Raw genomic sequence first — 14,471 nt, 5'->3', positions numbered from 1 at the left:
AATATTAAAAGGTGTGAAAAACATGAGAGAACAAATATGAAAACATTTGCACGGGAGCCCATAAAAATATCAAAGTATTATTGCAGATCACACTCTATCTTAAACAGATGGGTGTAGAAGGCTTTTATTTTTACCAGTGGATTATTAAATATTATTTACTGGTCACACTCATAGACAATGAATTGGAGGTTACACTCTATCTCGATCATGTGCGACTGCAACTTTGGTCGCCATTTTGAATCAACAAAACTGGAATGATCAAGTTGAAACTCGAAGGTGCAAGTTTTAACATTCACGTTACCTCTGCACGCTTAAAGGTGTGGGTGCCAGTCTACTTTCTGATAGCCACGAACCTACTACGCTGGCGTAGCAGGGGGAGAGGTGATACTCCCCTGTGGCCCGTCCCAGGTGGCGGATAGGAGGGGTCCTAACCGGCTTGCCGGCGGACTTGAAGGAAATAAAATACCTCTCGCGGACCAAGCACACTACCCCCTGCGGGTGGGGGGCGCACATGTAGAATACACCCGCGGTATCCCCTGCCTGTCGTAAGGGGCGACCAAGGGATGATCCATTTAGAACCATGAGACTACTTGTAATTAGTACCATCACGCAGGGAACACCATGGGTCGCATTAACTTGCGCGTAGTACCACTATTTTAGGTTCGCAATAGGTTTGTGGTAAGTAGCGACAATGTGTGAATCAGGAGGAGTACCTGTGATTCGTACCCCTATATGAGTAACACCATGGGATGAGCGACACCATGGTTCTGCCTTACCTATGCTCCGTTCCCACTATGTGAGTATTTCCGTGGGATAGTACGAGTCCCTGTAGTTTCAACAGCTTTTACCTGTGTTTGAGGTTTAGATCTCTTGGAAAGATGATTGATAAATCTCAGTTTGGCATCGGATCTAATTTTTTTCTTTCGGGGTCCACACTGTCTGTCTGTTATGGTGTTCCCAATGTACTGAACTGACTTATTCAGTCTGTATTTTGATTATTTAATGAAATGAAGGCACCCCTACTTCTGCTAAATACCATAAACTTAATTTTTATGGTATTGATGTTTAGACGTTATCTTAGTCCGTTGAGATTAATTCTACTGAGTAATACCTTTATTGGTGTCGCATATAATTAGGGTGTTATTCTGCTAAATACCATAAACTTAATTTTTATGGTATTGATGTTTAGACGTTATCTTAGTCCGTTGAGATTAATTCTACTGAGTAATACCTTTATTGGTGTCGCATATAATTAGGGTGTTATTCTGTTTATCTAATATCGTTTATGACTACTCCATTTACTTTCACACCTAGCTCAGTATTATAGGTTCTGAATTTGATTATGGTCCGTATTGACAATTGATCACTATCAAAGGGTAGAGAAGGGTCCACCTATAGTCAATACTTGGTTCTTTTAATAATGTCCATCCTGACCTTAACTTATCCCCATTGCTCATGGTAAAATGTTTCATAAAATTTGTTGTACAACTAATTTTATAAAAATATGATGAAGACAAGTTGTGTTGTTCTCGGTAAAATTATTTTATAAAATCCGTGGAAGCATCAGGATGGCCGTCTATGAACTAAATTCTGAACTAAGATGTGTATGTGCTGCCAAAGATGGAGTTCAAAGCTCGTTTATCTTTGCCTTCACATCATCCTGGCTTGTGTTCGGCCGAGCTGTGACAAAAATTCGGCAATTGAGTTTTCTGCCTCCCTTCTTGCATTTCTGTTGACACATTGGCATTTTAATCTCATACAAACACTAGCAGCTTCTTTAGTCCACCCGGATCCTGCCATTTTAGAAGTGTTTTGTTTACGAATGAGCTTCACAGTCTTCTCACGTCGTAGGGCGAGCATCGTCATCTTGTCGGCTTCGCTAATTGGTTCGTTTCGCAAAATTAATGTTACGAAATAGAATATGTCCTATTTTATGAAAAGTTTTATCAAAGGTTTTATAAAACTTGCATTTGACTGTGACCAACAGAAATTTTATAAAATTAAATTATTGTACAATAAATTTGAAGGAAAATTTTACCTTGAGCAACAGGCATTAATAATATACAATTTTACGTACCTGAATCTGATTCAGAAGATAGTGTCAGTGATCTAATGAGAATTGTATATACCATTGTTACCTGAATTGTACACAAAATGGAAACCTAATGGAAGAATAAATATTTATAGGAAGGTAATCAGATCTCTTAAGTTAGTGGAGCCTTTATCACCTGTTGACCCTAAAGATGTTTTTTGCAACTCATCTTTCAAACTTGTAGTGCCATTAGTTTCTAAAGAAGGAATAGATGCATTGTTGCAACCCACCATAAGTAATGGAAACAAACAAGCAACTCTTATTAGAGGTCTGTCAAGATGACCACTTAATGAGTGTTTCATGTCCATTTGAAGCAGAATGGAGGTTATCAGGGGCTGAGAAGGAATGGGTGTAGCACAACTAGGATTGGTTTTCATGTTTTTACCTGTCTCCTTTATTGATCTTTCTCTCATCCCGACCTGTCATTATGATTATTCTATTGTGTGTTCCTTTTCATAGTATGACCCCATTTAAAGTCTATGATGTGTTGTTTGCTCAACAGAGATCTCATTGCACCAAACAACATTTTGATGGCTCTGTTTCCACACGATCTGGGGTTGGACAGTCCCAATGTAGCCAATAACTATCAGCTGCAACATCTCGGTCTGGAGAACTTTGCTAGCTATATCAATGAGCTTGGTGTTCCCTACATCTGGGCGCAGCGCATTGCAGGTCTTGACTTCATGGGAGCAGAGGCTGCTGAAGTCATGGATGTGCAGGTTAGTGTTCAATTTAAAGATTTTATTATACAGTAGAAGTCCGATATAGCGAGTACGGCATATGACGAGAACTCTGTTATAGCGACGACTTTTTTCTGTCCCTTCAAAATTCCTATATTAAACTGTGTATCGTTCTTCGGTTACAGCGAGAACCCTATCACTGGCGCATCCGTTATTACGAGCGATTAAGCGCGCGCGATTTTTTCCGTTACCAATATTTATACACCCCAGCGATGATATTGCATGCGATAGATTACCTTTGGCATCGTTTCCTCGCTATGTGCCCTAGCGATTTATCTCGTCTACATTCGAAGGCGATGTCAGAGTCGATTAGTAATACCCGCCGACAGCTGTTCCGTAAAGAAAATTCGAAATGAAAGAGAACATATTTTCGTAATAAATGCGTAAATAACGTGTCCGATAATGGTTGTTAACTTGTTAAAAATTAAGGCTGACTAAACTACCGCTTAATTTTGAGGCTAAATACTGCAATTAAGTAAGAATGGGATAAACCTCGAAATATGGCAGAGTGCTTAATTGATTTCAGAGGTTAGTTTATATTTTGTTGCGTCTGGTTAAATTACGGAAAGGCTATTATGAAAATTTATAGCGAGAAAGTTATAGTTTCTCTACTGGCACTTGAAGTGTGTTTTCATCATACGTATAGTACGGTTAAGTTAGGATACGTGACGCTGTTTGAATAAGAAAACTGAAACGTTTGCAGCAAAATGCGATCGATCATCTTCGGTGCGGTATAGTTTTCTCACTTTGTGCATTTGCGATCTCTCTCGTTGACATTCAAAGGCGATGTTGGAGTTGATTAGTAACACCCATCGACTGCTGTTCTCTAAAGAAAATTCGAAATGAAAGAGGATAACACGTTTTCGTAATAAAGGCGTAAATAACGTGGCCGATAGCAGTTGTTAACTCGTTAAAAATAAAGACTGAAGTAAACGATATCTTCATTTTAATGTAATATACGGAAATTAAGTAAGAATGTGATACACCTCAAGATATGGCAGAGTACATCACTGATTTCAGAGGATATTTCATATCTTCTTGCGTCTAGTTACGGCTATTTACATTTAAATTTTTCGTGTGGAGGTTATTTCTCTACATGCATTTCAAATATGTTTTCATGATAGGCTACATAAACGGTTAGGTTAGGCGACGCTGTTTGAAGAAAAAAGCTGAGGTGTTTGCCACAGAAATCTCTGGAGTGATACCGTATTTTTCCGAATCCTGTCAGAATCTCATGCGAAAACTCAAGGGTTGTTGCATTCGTGGCCTAACAGTAAGTTAATTGATACCACTGGCAACTACAGCGGTAACCACGCTGCTTCTTTTCACACGCGCACAGAACTCGTTGACAATAAACGGCCGCCTCTTTACTACTGTACACATCGCTAGCCGCGACAACCGGTTGTGCAGTGCTTGTGTGTTTCTCAAAACTGCAGAATGGCATCAAAACATGCGACCCTTCGAATTCTTAGAAAAGCCATGGCTACTCAGTGGCAGAGTCATAACACGTCTATTGTACTTGACGCTTAGTAAAATTAAGGTTTATAGACAGCAGGAATATTTTCGTGATGGATAGTCGTATTGTAAAGATATGTGGAACAGGTATTGCCGGCAAATTTTCAACGGGTTCTAGTCGATATTATGATGCTAATTTTAAGTTGATGTTTATTAAACACTCGAAAATGTAAAATAATTGTGCAGCCGCAAGAAAATACGGCATAGGCCTAACTAAAGCCAGTATTTGGCGTTAGCGTGAAGACAAAGAGCTAAAAAAATGCGTACTGTACAAAAAATGCATTCAGTGGTCCGCAACAAGGACGCTTTAAAAAAGTCGAAGATGAAATTGTGAGGTATGTGCACGAAAAACGCAAGGGCGAAAGGGCCATACCGTGGTGCAATAAACTCGTTCGTTGACTTTCAACGTTTGCGATTAGGCCTATACATCGCTAGCTGCTGAATTTGGCCGAACCCGACAAGCGAGACATGCGTGTAGCGGTAGCCGGTTATATCTGACGCTGCGTAAAAATAACAGTTTTATAGACAGCAAGAATAATTTCCTGATGGATCGTTTTATTGTAGAGATGCATGGAATAGGTATTGCCGGAAAATTTTCAACGAGTTCTTTTCGGTATTATGATGCCAAATTTTAAGTTAATGGTCCTTAAACCCGCAAATATAAAGAATAATTGTGCAGCCACAAAAAAAAAAAAAAAAAAAAAAAAAACGGCGTGACGAAAGTCAATATCCGGCGTCTAAAAATGCGTAGGCCTAATACAAGTCATTTGTTTGATTTTACAAACTTCTTTTTGAGCCTGATTTAAATTTTTTGAAGGGAAAAGTGGGGTTCATCTTGGATTCGGAGAAATACGGTACTATATTTTTTTCAGAATGAAATTAAACATACACTTTCACGTAGTATCGGATTACGAAAAATAACAAACAAGTAAGCCGCAGTGTGGATATCATCTGCGGAAACACAAGTTTTGAACAAAATGATTGCCGTTTCATATCGATTTTAATGTGCATGAAGGGTTTTCCGACTTTTATACAAAAATCGGATATAACGACAATCCGTTATAGCGAGTAAATTTTTCGCCGTTATGAATTCTTGCTATAATGGACTTCTACTGTACTTGGTCGAATGAAGAAAAAAGAGAAATTTAACGCATGGAGAGCTCGAATTTTATTCTGTTTCTTAAGTTTGTTGTTGTTAACCCATTTGGATAATTTGACGAGCTGTAGTCGCACGTGGTGTTTTGGTTCATGAATCAGATGATGAGCTCAGCTCGCAGTGTCTTATCTTTGTATATTAGATTCCCTTTGCAATAAAAGTTCTCACAGTACACACTGTAAGGAATTAGATGCATGTACTGTTGGTAAACAATGCTGTCTGTATTCATTGTTGAGCCGGCCCTGCGGTGTTGAGGTAGCATGCCTACTTCTAACCCGAAGGCCCTGGGTTTGATTCCTGCCCAGATCAGGTATTTTTACCTGTATCTCAGGGCTGGTACGAGGTCCACTCAGCCTATGTGATTACAATTGAGGAGCTGTCTGGTGGTGAGATGGCGGCCCCAGTCTAGGAAGCCAACAGTAACGGCCTAGAGGATTTGTTGTGCCGACCACACGACACGTTATAATCTGCGGGCCTTTGGGCTGAGCAGTGGTCGTTTGGAAGGCCGTGGCCCTTCAGGACTGTTGTACCATGGTTTTATTACTGGGACTGTTGAACAACAGTTTATTTTCATCAGTATTCATTATGCAGTAGAACCGGTATCGCGGTAATGATGACAAGAGTTTGAAAGTGCTTGAAGACATTGTTTTAGTTGGCGATTATGACGATAATGATGTGTTGCAAAATGAATATTATTTCGAGAGTAGTCGTAACGACAGTGAAAGTTACTCGAGTGCAAAGAGCATTGACGAAAGTGAAAGTGAAAGAGCCGCGCCAGGTCCTTCCAAACGCGCACGGCCTGTGACGCAAAAGAACCATAGTGGTTGGACGAAAAAAGAATCTTGATATCCATTTCGTGGATGCAGGAATGTTTCAGAAATACTTACATCAAATTTATCCTCTGTCCACTGTCCGAATTGCAGTGTTTTTAGAGTGCACAGATCTGCTCTTTTTGAATTTTTTTCAAATGAAACACAGCCTGCAGTCATTCAAGGAATGAATTTTGGGTAAGTCATAACTTTCAATGTCATTAATGTGAAATTCAGTGAATTATCTTCATTAATTAGTATTTTATGCATGATTTGTGTGACAGATATGCTCAAACTACTGGCTAGCAAATTAAATCTGATTCCATAGTCAGCAATGTGGCCATTTATTACGACTTGAGTGTGTTAACATATCTACAGTAAATGTGAAATATGCTTAATGCACTTTCACATTTTGTTGTTGTTTTCTAAAGGCAGATTTTGGTTTCATGTCATTAGTCTTTGTGCTTCCCAATACAGCTTCAACAAGTTCTTTCTTGTTTAGTTTCATGTTTTGTTTCTTTATGTATTCTGATCTCAGCATATAATGTTTTGAAACAGTTACAAAATACCAAATTGATTCAAAAATGCTATAAGTTTTTTGCAAAATAAATGTTAAAATCTTGTTTTCTTCCAAGTAAATCTGAACCTTTACAAGCCTGCCTGGTGGCTATGATTGTTAAGGTGTTGTAGTCTAAACGGTCTGACACCGTGGTTAGCCAGTTTGCATCCCTTTGGTTGAAAAAGTTTTCACCATCAGAATGTTGGCCGGCAGGGTAGGGGAGGTGGTGATATACAATTTCTAATCACTAGATTTCATGCCAAAAGCCTGGATTAAATTCCAAACCTCTCTGCAGTGCTCATATGCAATGAAGGCATATGACGCTGTTGATGGTGATTTGTCCATTGGATGGAGATTTTAAGCCTTGAGCAGACCCCTTGGTGCTATTCGAAAGGAGTAGGGTATGTGCCGGAACTGGGTTTTACCCGATCCTTTCGTACTATCATAGACCACCTCATTCATTTCATTTCATTAACTCCTCTGATGAGGTTGACGCCAGGAAGGACAACCGGTCATAAAAAATTCGCCACGACAGATTCATCTCACCTCATACCCGACCCCGTGGAGAAACGGGACAAGTGTTGGACAAACAAATCTGAACCTGTATGAAGAGTGCAAGTTTATGCTCTCACCCAGAAGGAACCTAAACCCTCCCTGGGAAAAAAGTGTACACGTGTCAATAATGTAATGGTGCGTTTTTGCAAATTGTTGATCCAGAAAAACACAATTGTATCCACTCGGGGGTGAGACTACACAAGTGTACAAAATGCGGTAATACGTTCTCAAGAAACAAAGTAGAGATTATCCAGTATAATAATGCTCTTCAGGACCTGCTCACCTGATGAGTTAAACTCAGTACTGTCCCTCTAACAACCACTTATTTGCTCTTCATCAGGGTAGCTGTCCATCAGGGCTGTTCATGAATGGATGTTGTATGATAGACTCTGCTCTAGCCATGTGTCCATACCACCACAGCCTTGCCTCTCTCCTCTTGTCTGGTTGAGGACAAATTTAAAAGTATTCCAGACATCATCCTTTCTTATAGGACCCCAGCCATGTAATTCCCAAGAACATCATATCTTCCTCATTTCCATCTAATTCCTTCTGCGGTATAAATGAAAGCAAAATACAAAAATGTGGACACGAAGTTCTGGCGTGGGTTAGAGAAGCAAGGAACAATGGCAGTGCTGTAAATCACAACATGATGCAGTTGAAAATGCATGAAATTCCACAAAGTCTTCTTATTGAGGGGAGGGATCTTAAAGCAAGTAGAGGTTGGTCAGAATTCTATATGTGCCAAAATGGACTAAGTTTGTGGAGAAGGATGTCACTGTGACAGCAGCTTCCATCAGATTATACTGACAAAGTGATCATATTTCATCGATTTGTCGCATGACTTCTGACATTGCACTGCTGTACAGGCTTGAACTCTGTACAGCACTGTCACGTCCTGGAAATGTAAATAGTTCATTGCACTCTGGAAATCTCCCAATTGGATCATATTTGAAATGGCACTATCATAAGACAGTTGGACTTCGCCCCTGACCGTGAGAAAATGCAGGAAGGATGGTCACAATGGTTGGATACTTCTTGAGAGCGGCATCTGGAACACATCCTATCACCATAATATTAAAGACCTGCACATATGTGGCAGACACCCAAAGAAAGATGGGAGGACTCCATCATCACAGAAATCTGCAGCATACTGCCACAACAAAATGAAGCGATCAAAGATCTAATGAGCATACTCTGCAGATACGGGCCAAGGCTGAGGAGATGATGGTCAATGTGGAGGGGGAGAATATATCATTAAAAAATAAAGAGCAATGAGAGGTAGGTGAAAAGGACAAAAAAAGAATACAATCTAGATGAGAATGAGGAGGTGGCAATGAATATTAAATGAGGACAAAAAAGCGAGGCAATAACTAAAAAGTGTGGGGGAATGTGGATCTCTAGTTGTTTGGTTTTCTAACACTGTAGCAACAAGCAATGCTTCATATACCATTGCGTAAAGAGAGACATTGAGTCAACCAATTCGTAGTCAGCAGAGTACTCTGATACTATATTCCTTGGAAATTGAATGATTGAATCACTTTTGAATTTTGAAACATGAACTCAACCTTTCTTTTACAGTTTGAATACCAACAAGGGTAAATCTTGCCAGTTTATGATCAGTGCAGTTGAATATCTAATAGTCTGGTAGTAAATTCCACTAATCTATACCATTATTATAAAAACGAGAAAGTTTTTAAATTTGTTTGTAATCTCGAGAACCACTCAATCAATCTTAGTAATTCTTTTAACATTAGAAACCACATTTCTTCCAGATTATTATATACAGTACAGTACACAAATTGAACAAGCCACAAAGTTCTACTAGTGAGCAGGAGAAGTTGTACGGGACAAGGGTGTATCAATGAAATGTAAAGAAGTTCTCTACAGACACACGTTACACCGATGCTGCCTGCATATTTATCAAGAGAAGTTAGACCAGTATCCAAGCAGTTGAAATGAGGTTCCTGAGAAGCATCACAGGAAAAACCTCAGACGAGACAGGGTACACAATGCCAGAGATTTAGTTTCACAGTAAAGAGTGTTACAGGTTGTAGTTTGTGTTTGCTAGTCAGTTCCTTGAATCTTTGTATGCTGTGAGGAAGAAATGTAACATCTGTGAAGAAAACAGGGCATTTCAGGAGAAATGGAAAAATTAATTTTTTTTTTTGAACAAACCGCAGTGCTTAGTGCCTTTGCAAAGGAATATAACCTCACCATGCTGCTAAATACCAAGAGTACAATAGACAAGTATGTACTACAGTTATATGTGATTCAAAGAGAACAGTCAATGCTCACAAATCTATTTCTGTTAAATTAACACCGGGCGAGTTGGTCGTGCAGTTAGGGGCGCACAGCTGTGAGCTTGCATCCGGGGGATAGTAGGTTCGAACCCCACTGTCGGCAGCCCTGAAGATGGTTTTCCATGGTTTCCTATTTTCACACCAGGCAAATGCTGGGGCTGTACCTTAATTAAGGTCACGGCCGTTTCAATCCCACTCCCAGGTGGGTGCGACATAAAACCAATTGTAAAAAAAAAGAAATACAACAGGATTCACTTTTGGCATTGTTTCTTGTAAGTGCAGAGATAACAAAAGCCAAGGAAAAAAAGTTACCTGTTCGTGAATATATAAAACACTGTGCTGTGGAAATGCATTCAGGAAAGAAATGTTTGCCAGTAAGTTTGAAAACTTTCTACTATCAAAACAAGCTGTCACAAGAATGTTTGAGAAAATAGGTTCTCATATATAAAATAAATTAAAAGGTTCTATTAGAGATTCAGGTTATTTTGCATTGGCTCTGGATGAATCGACAGACTTCGGTAACTTAGATACAGCCCAACTTGTAATTTTCATTCAAACTATTTCCAAAGACTTTGTTTCAAACTGCTATATTAAAACCACTGCATAACGCAACCAAAGGTAAAGGCATTTATGATACAGTTACGAAGGTTTTAAATGGTATTAGTGACATCAACAGTCTTTCGGCTATTGTGATAGATGATACTACATCAGTGTGTGCTCAAACAGGCTTAGTTGGCTTACTGAGGAAGGCTGGAATCAAATGCTCTGTGTGGTAAAACAATGGACATGGAGGTCTTTCTTTATTCGTGTCAGAAGTATCAACTTTACTTATAGATATTTAACAAAAAGCAACAAGATATCTACATTCCTACTATACTAATATACAAGTCTATTATACAATCACAGATAGAGCAACAATATTCGAGAGCTAGATGATGCTTGCCCAGTATTGGGCGACGTCAATAGCGTTGGGGGAGGCTGCAATCAAGTCTTTCATAGTACACATTGAAGGACATAAAACACACTGACATAGATGTTGGATCGTCTGCTGCTCTCCGCAATCACAAAGTGATGAATCACTTGAGAAACCCCACTTCCGCAAGTTTACTTTGGTTCTGCCGACTTCTGTACGGAGTCTGTTAAGGGCTTTCCATACTGTCCACTTCTCCTGGTGTCCACATGGAAGACTTTCCTTTGGCTCTATCCAGTTGGAAAGGTGGTGGAGGGTGTTATGAAAACTGTGATGGAGTGTGTGAATCTAATTAAGGACTCTGGCTTTGACACACCTCAAGTTTTTCTTTTCTAGCAGAAATGGAGGCAGAATATGACAATTTAGTATTGTACACACAAGTACGTTGGCTAAGTAGAGGAAACTGTTCAGTATGGTTTTTTTTTTTTTTTTTTTTTTTTTTTTTTTTTTTTTTTTTGAGAAAGGGAATGTAGGAAATAGGAAGTTTTTAGAGGAACATAAGAAAACCAACACAACTATTTGATCCCCATTTTAACAGCTCACTCGCCTCTCTAACAGACATCTCATACAACATGAATGAACTCAATATGAAGTTAGGGAGGCATAAGAAAACCACCTCTGATTTAGCTGGACACCTAGGTGAGTTCATAAGTCAACTGAACGTTTTAAAATTCACTCTAGCTGAAAAAACTTGATACATTTCCCTTCCTGCAAGGAGTAGATGAAGAAGAGCCATGACATTGATTTTAGTTTTGTGTGCTAATACTCGACAAACTTTTGGAATAGTTCTGTTTGTAATTATCTGATTTTAGTGGCATGCGGCCTCAACTGACATTATTTAACAACATGATGAAATGTGATATTTCAATACAAGAAGACACTATCCAGTTAGTTATATGACTTTCAATGCGCCTTTTTATCCAGTCAGGGGTGGAGATTTAACAACTTGATGAAATGTGATATTTCAATGCAAGACGACACTATTCAGTTAGTTATGTGACTTTCAGTTTGACTTTTTTTTTTCCAGTCAGGGGTGGAGATAGGCAGTGACTTTCTTTAGCCTATGATTATAATTACCTATTTAATTACAAACTTGATTGGATTTTGTTGTAGACTTGAGACTTACTGAGGTATCCCTCTGAACCTTCCATTCCATTTGCTTGTGGGTAAAAGCTGGTTACTAATAAAAAGTTTGCTTTTTGTATACTTTGAATGACAAGTTGACTGAACTATTTTCTTCATAAGTAATGTAAAGGAAAAACAAATGCAAATTAAGTCATATATAGATTGATAGGAACATCAAAAGGAACACATGACTTGAACTATTTTCTCTGTTGTTCTTGTGGCATTTTTCTAATCTTGCAGTGTTTTTTGTTTGCCCTGTATTGTCCTATTGAGGATTATATATTAAATGTCTCTGTTATAAGGGGTTGTATGTCGAACCTAAAACCAGTGTGAGCCAAGCCAGTGTGGAAGGAGTGATGAGGACGATCCGTCAGAGGCTCAGAGCTCGCCTTGCTTTGTGTCGACAGATGCAGTCTTTGGGTGAGTGTTCTGTTTGATTGATCTCTTGATGCTGCGTTGGTCATATAAAGAGCCAAATTTCTCTTTGTAAAAGCAGGGTCAGAAAATTAATTGCAGTCCTTCGATATAAATCGCAGGTGTTTTTTTAATCTGCGGCTCAAAGTTTCTTTGTTGTCTGGTTGTAGAATCAGGAATGGTTCCTGTGCCTCCTGCTCTCCTGTCAAACTTTCCTTCAAAAGTGACCTGCATTCTGACTTCGTGGCTGCCTATCACCTGGGAAGATTATAGAGACTCTGGCTTCACTCAAACACTCATCAAGGAGCATATGGTGAGCCAGTCTGGGAACTTCTACCGGGCCATCATATGCAGGGGTACAGGTATGCAACCAACCACACTTGATTAGCAAAGTATAACTTCTTTAAATTTACATTTTTAAAAATAAGTATGTAATGTCTGGAAGTCTGTCATTAGAGAATGCAGCAGTGGTTTCATTAGCATCCACTGGAACGAGCGTGGGTTCACATCAGATATGTCGACAAGTGATACGATTCAGAATCTGCAGATCTTGATTGAGAAAAACCATGAACTGCGTAAAGACTTCCACATGGTATCATTCATTTGGGGAAAGTCTCTCATTATGTTCTCAGTGATATTATCTGGCAACACTATGTTGTCAGAGAGTCATTGAGGCGTATGTGAAGATGGTCCAAGACATGTACCCATGTCCATCTACTAAGATGAAAATCACTGCAGGTGTTTCAGACAGTTTCTGTATTGTTGTTGGTGTACATCAGGGGTTGGTACTGAGCCCAGCATCGTTCAACTGTGGTCACACCCTGTATAGATCTAAATTGACTACAGTATAAGCAGGGAGTAGCGACGAACACCAAATCGTGAAGTAATCCGAGGGGGGGCACAGCCGCTAAGGGGGCAGCCCCCGCCCCAGACTGTTCTTTGGGGACTGTACGCCAATAACCCACATCTCCGAAAAAACTTTATTACTGAAACTGCATCAAAAGGAAATCGGACGGAAAAACAGATGATGATTTTTGGCATGAAACAGGTCGCGAAAATTGGATGTTGGAATATACGAACATTTCGGCAAACAGGAACACTACCCCTGTTGAAACAAGACCGAGGATGATCTGGAGGAGAAGTGTGGAAGAAGAGATGAGGGAGGACGGCTAATCCTGGGTAGACTTAGAGCTGATTGCCAGGAGACGGAACCAATGGAGGACTTTTGTTACATTCCTTTGCTCCGAAAGGGGACACAGGATATATACTCCGCACGGCCTTACTTCTAAATTGAAGTTTCGCAAAACAAATGAGCATCGCCTTTCCTGTGTTGCCAGCGCGCTACGCCCGCGAGAACAGCTGATGCAATATGACCGCGGTAAACAGCCCATGTAAAATGTAATACCGTACTCAGAAAAACTAATGAATATGGATTGAAAACAAATTCACAAAAACTACACTTACTAACAACATCTGACACTAATAAGAGAATATATTAATAAATGAGAATGAGGAAATAAAACATCACTCACCGCTAATGGCTGGCACAGAAAGGAGGTTATGGCCTACAAAGGGAACACTCCACTGATCTCAGTCACTAGAACTCTCCAACAATATGAAAAACACACTAATTACTGAAGGAAAATGCAAAAGATTGCGAAGCATACCAAATACCATACACGCTGAGCGAGATAGGTTGCCTTGTCTTGATAATTTGATGGGCTTCGCGTGAGATAGGTTAACCACGTGGCGAATGTAAATATTAGAGTTGGCAACTGGGTTTCGAGATCGTGCTCTGCCGATATAAATCGATATGAATGGCAGATTGGGATTGGTTGGATGCCTATGCTTCAGCGCATAATCACCAGACGGAGCCAAAATCTGCCAAAACGTCAATTTAGAAGTAGAGCCGTGCGGAGTATAAGTCAAGTTATATCTCAATGTCCAACTTTTGAATCCACTATAGTGCTTCTGCTGTTAGTGATAGGAAGTCTTCCAATGTACTTGGATAAGCCTGTAGTTGACACTCGCTTACAATATGGAGAATAGTCTGGTGAGGGGCTCCACAGTCACATTGTGGAGATGGTACAAAGTTCCACTTGTAGCAGAGTTAGTAAATAGAAATTTATGAAGGCACTTTGTTAATTCACAGACACATACAGACTGAACACTGAATACACATATATCAATGTATATTTAGTATCTTGCTTTTTGTATTTAGTAATTTTTTTTTTTC

General features: G+C 39.5%; 2 protein-coding genes across 2 annotated transcripts in view; one reads left to right on the top strand and one right to left on the bottom strand.

Moving 5' to 3' along the window:
* Positions 1-14,471, bottom strand: part of LOC136882423 (beta-glucuronidase) — a 156,174-nt gene that overhangs the window by 14,727 nt on the left and 126,976 nt on the right. The gene's annotated exons all lie outside the window — the stretch shown is intronic.
* Positions 1-14,471, top strand: part of thoc5 (THO complex 5) — a 75,027-nt gene that overhangs the window by 49,891 nt on the left and 10,665 nt on the right. Inside the window, exons 9-11 of the mRNA XM_068229527.1 lie at positions 2,595-2,811; positions 12,124-12,241; positions 12,406-12,597. Of these exons, the coding sequence (XP_068085628.1) occupies positions 2,595-2,811; positions 12,124-12,241; positions 12,406-12,597 (527 nt within the window). The remainder of the gene's footprint in view (positions 1-2,594; positions 2,812-12,123; positions 12,242-12,405; positions 12,598-14,471) is intronic.

This window comes from Anabrus simplex, chromosome 10 (assembly GCF_040414725.1).
Source record: "Anabrus simplex isolate iqAnaSimp1 chromosome 10, ASM4041472v1, whole genome shotgun sequence".
NCBI lineage: Eukaryota > Metazoa > Arthropoda > Insecta > Orthoptera > Tettigoniidae > Anabrus > Anabrus simplex.
Note: the sequence above shows the minus strand (reverse complement) of the source record. Positions and strands in the feature narration are given on the sequence as shown.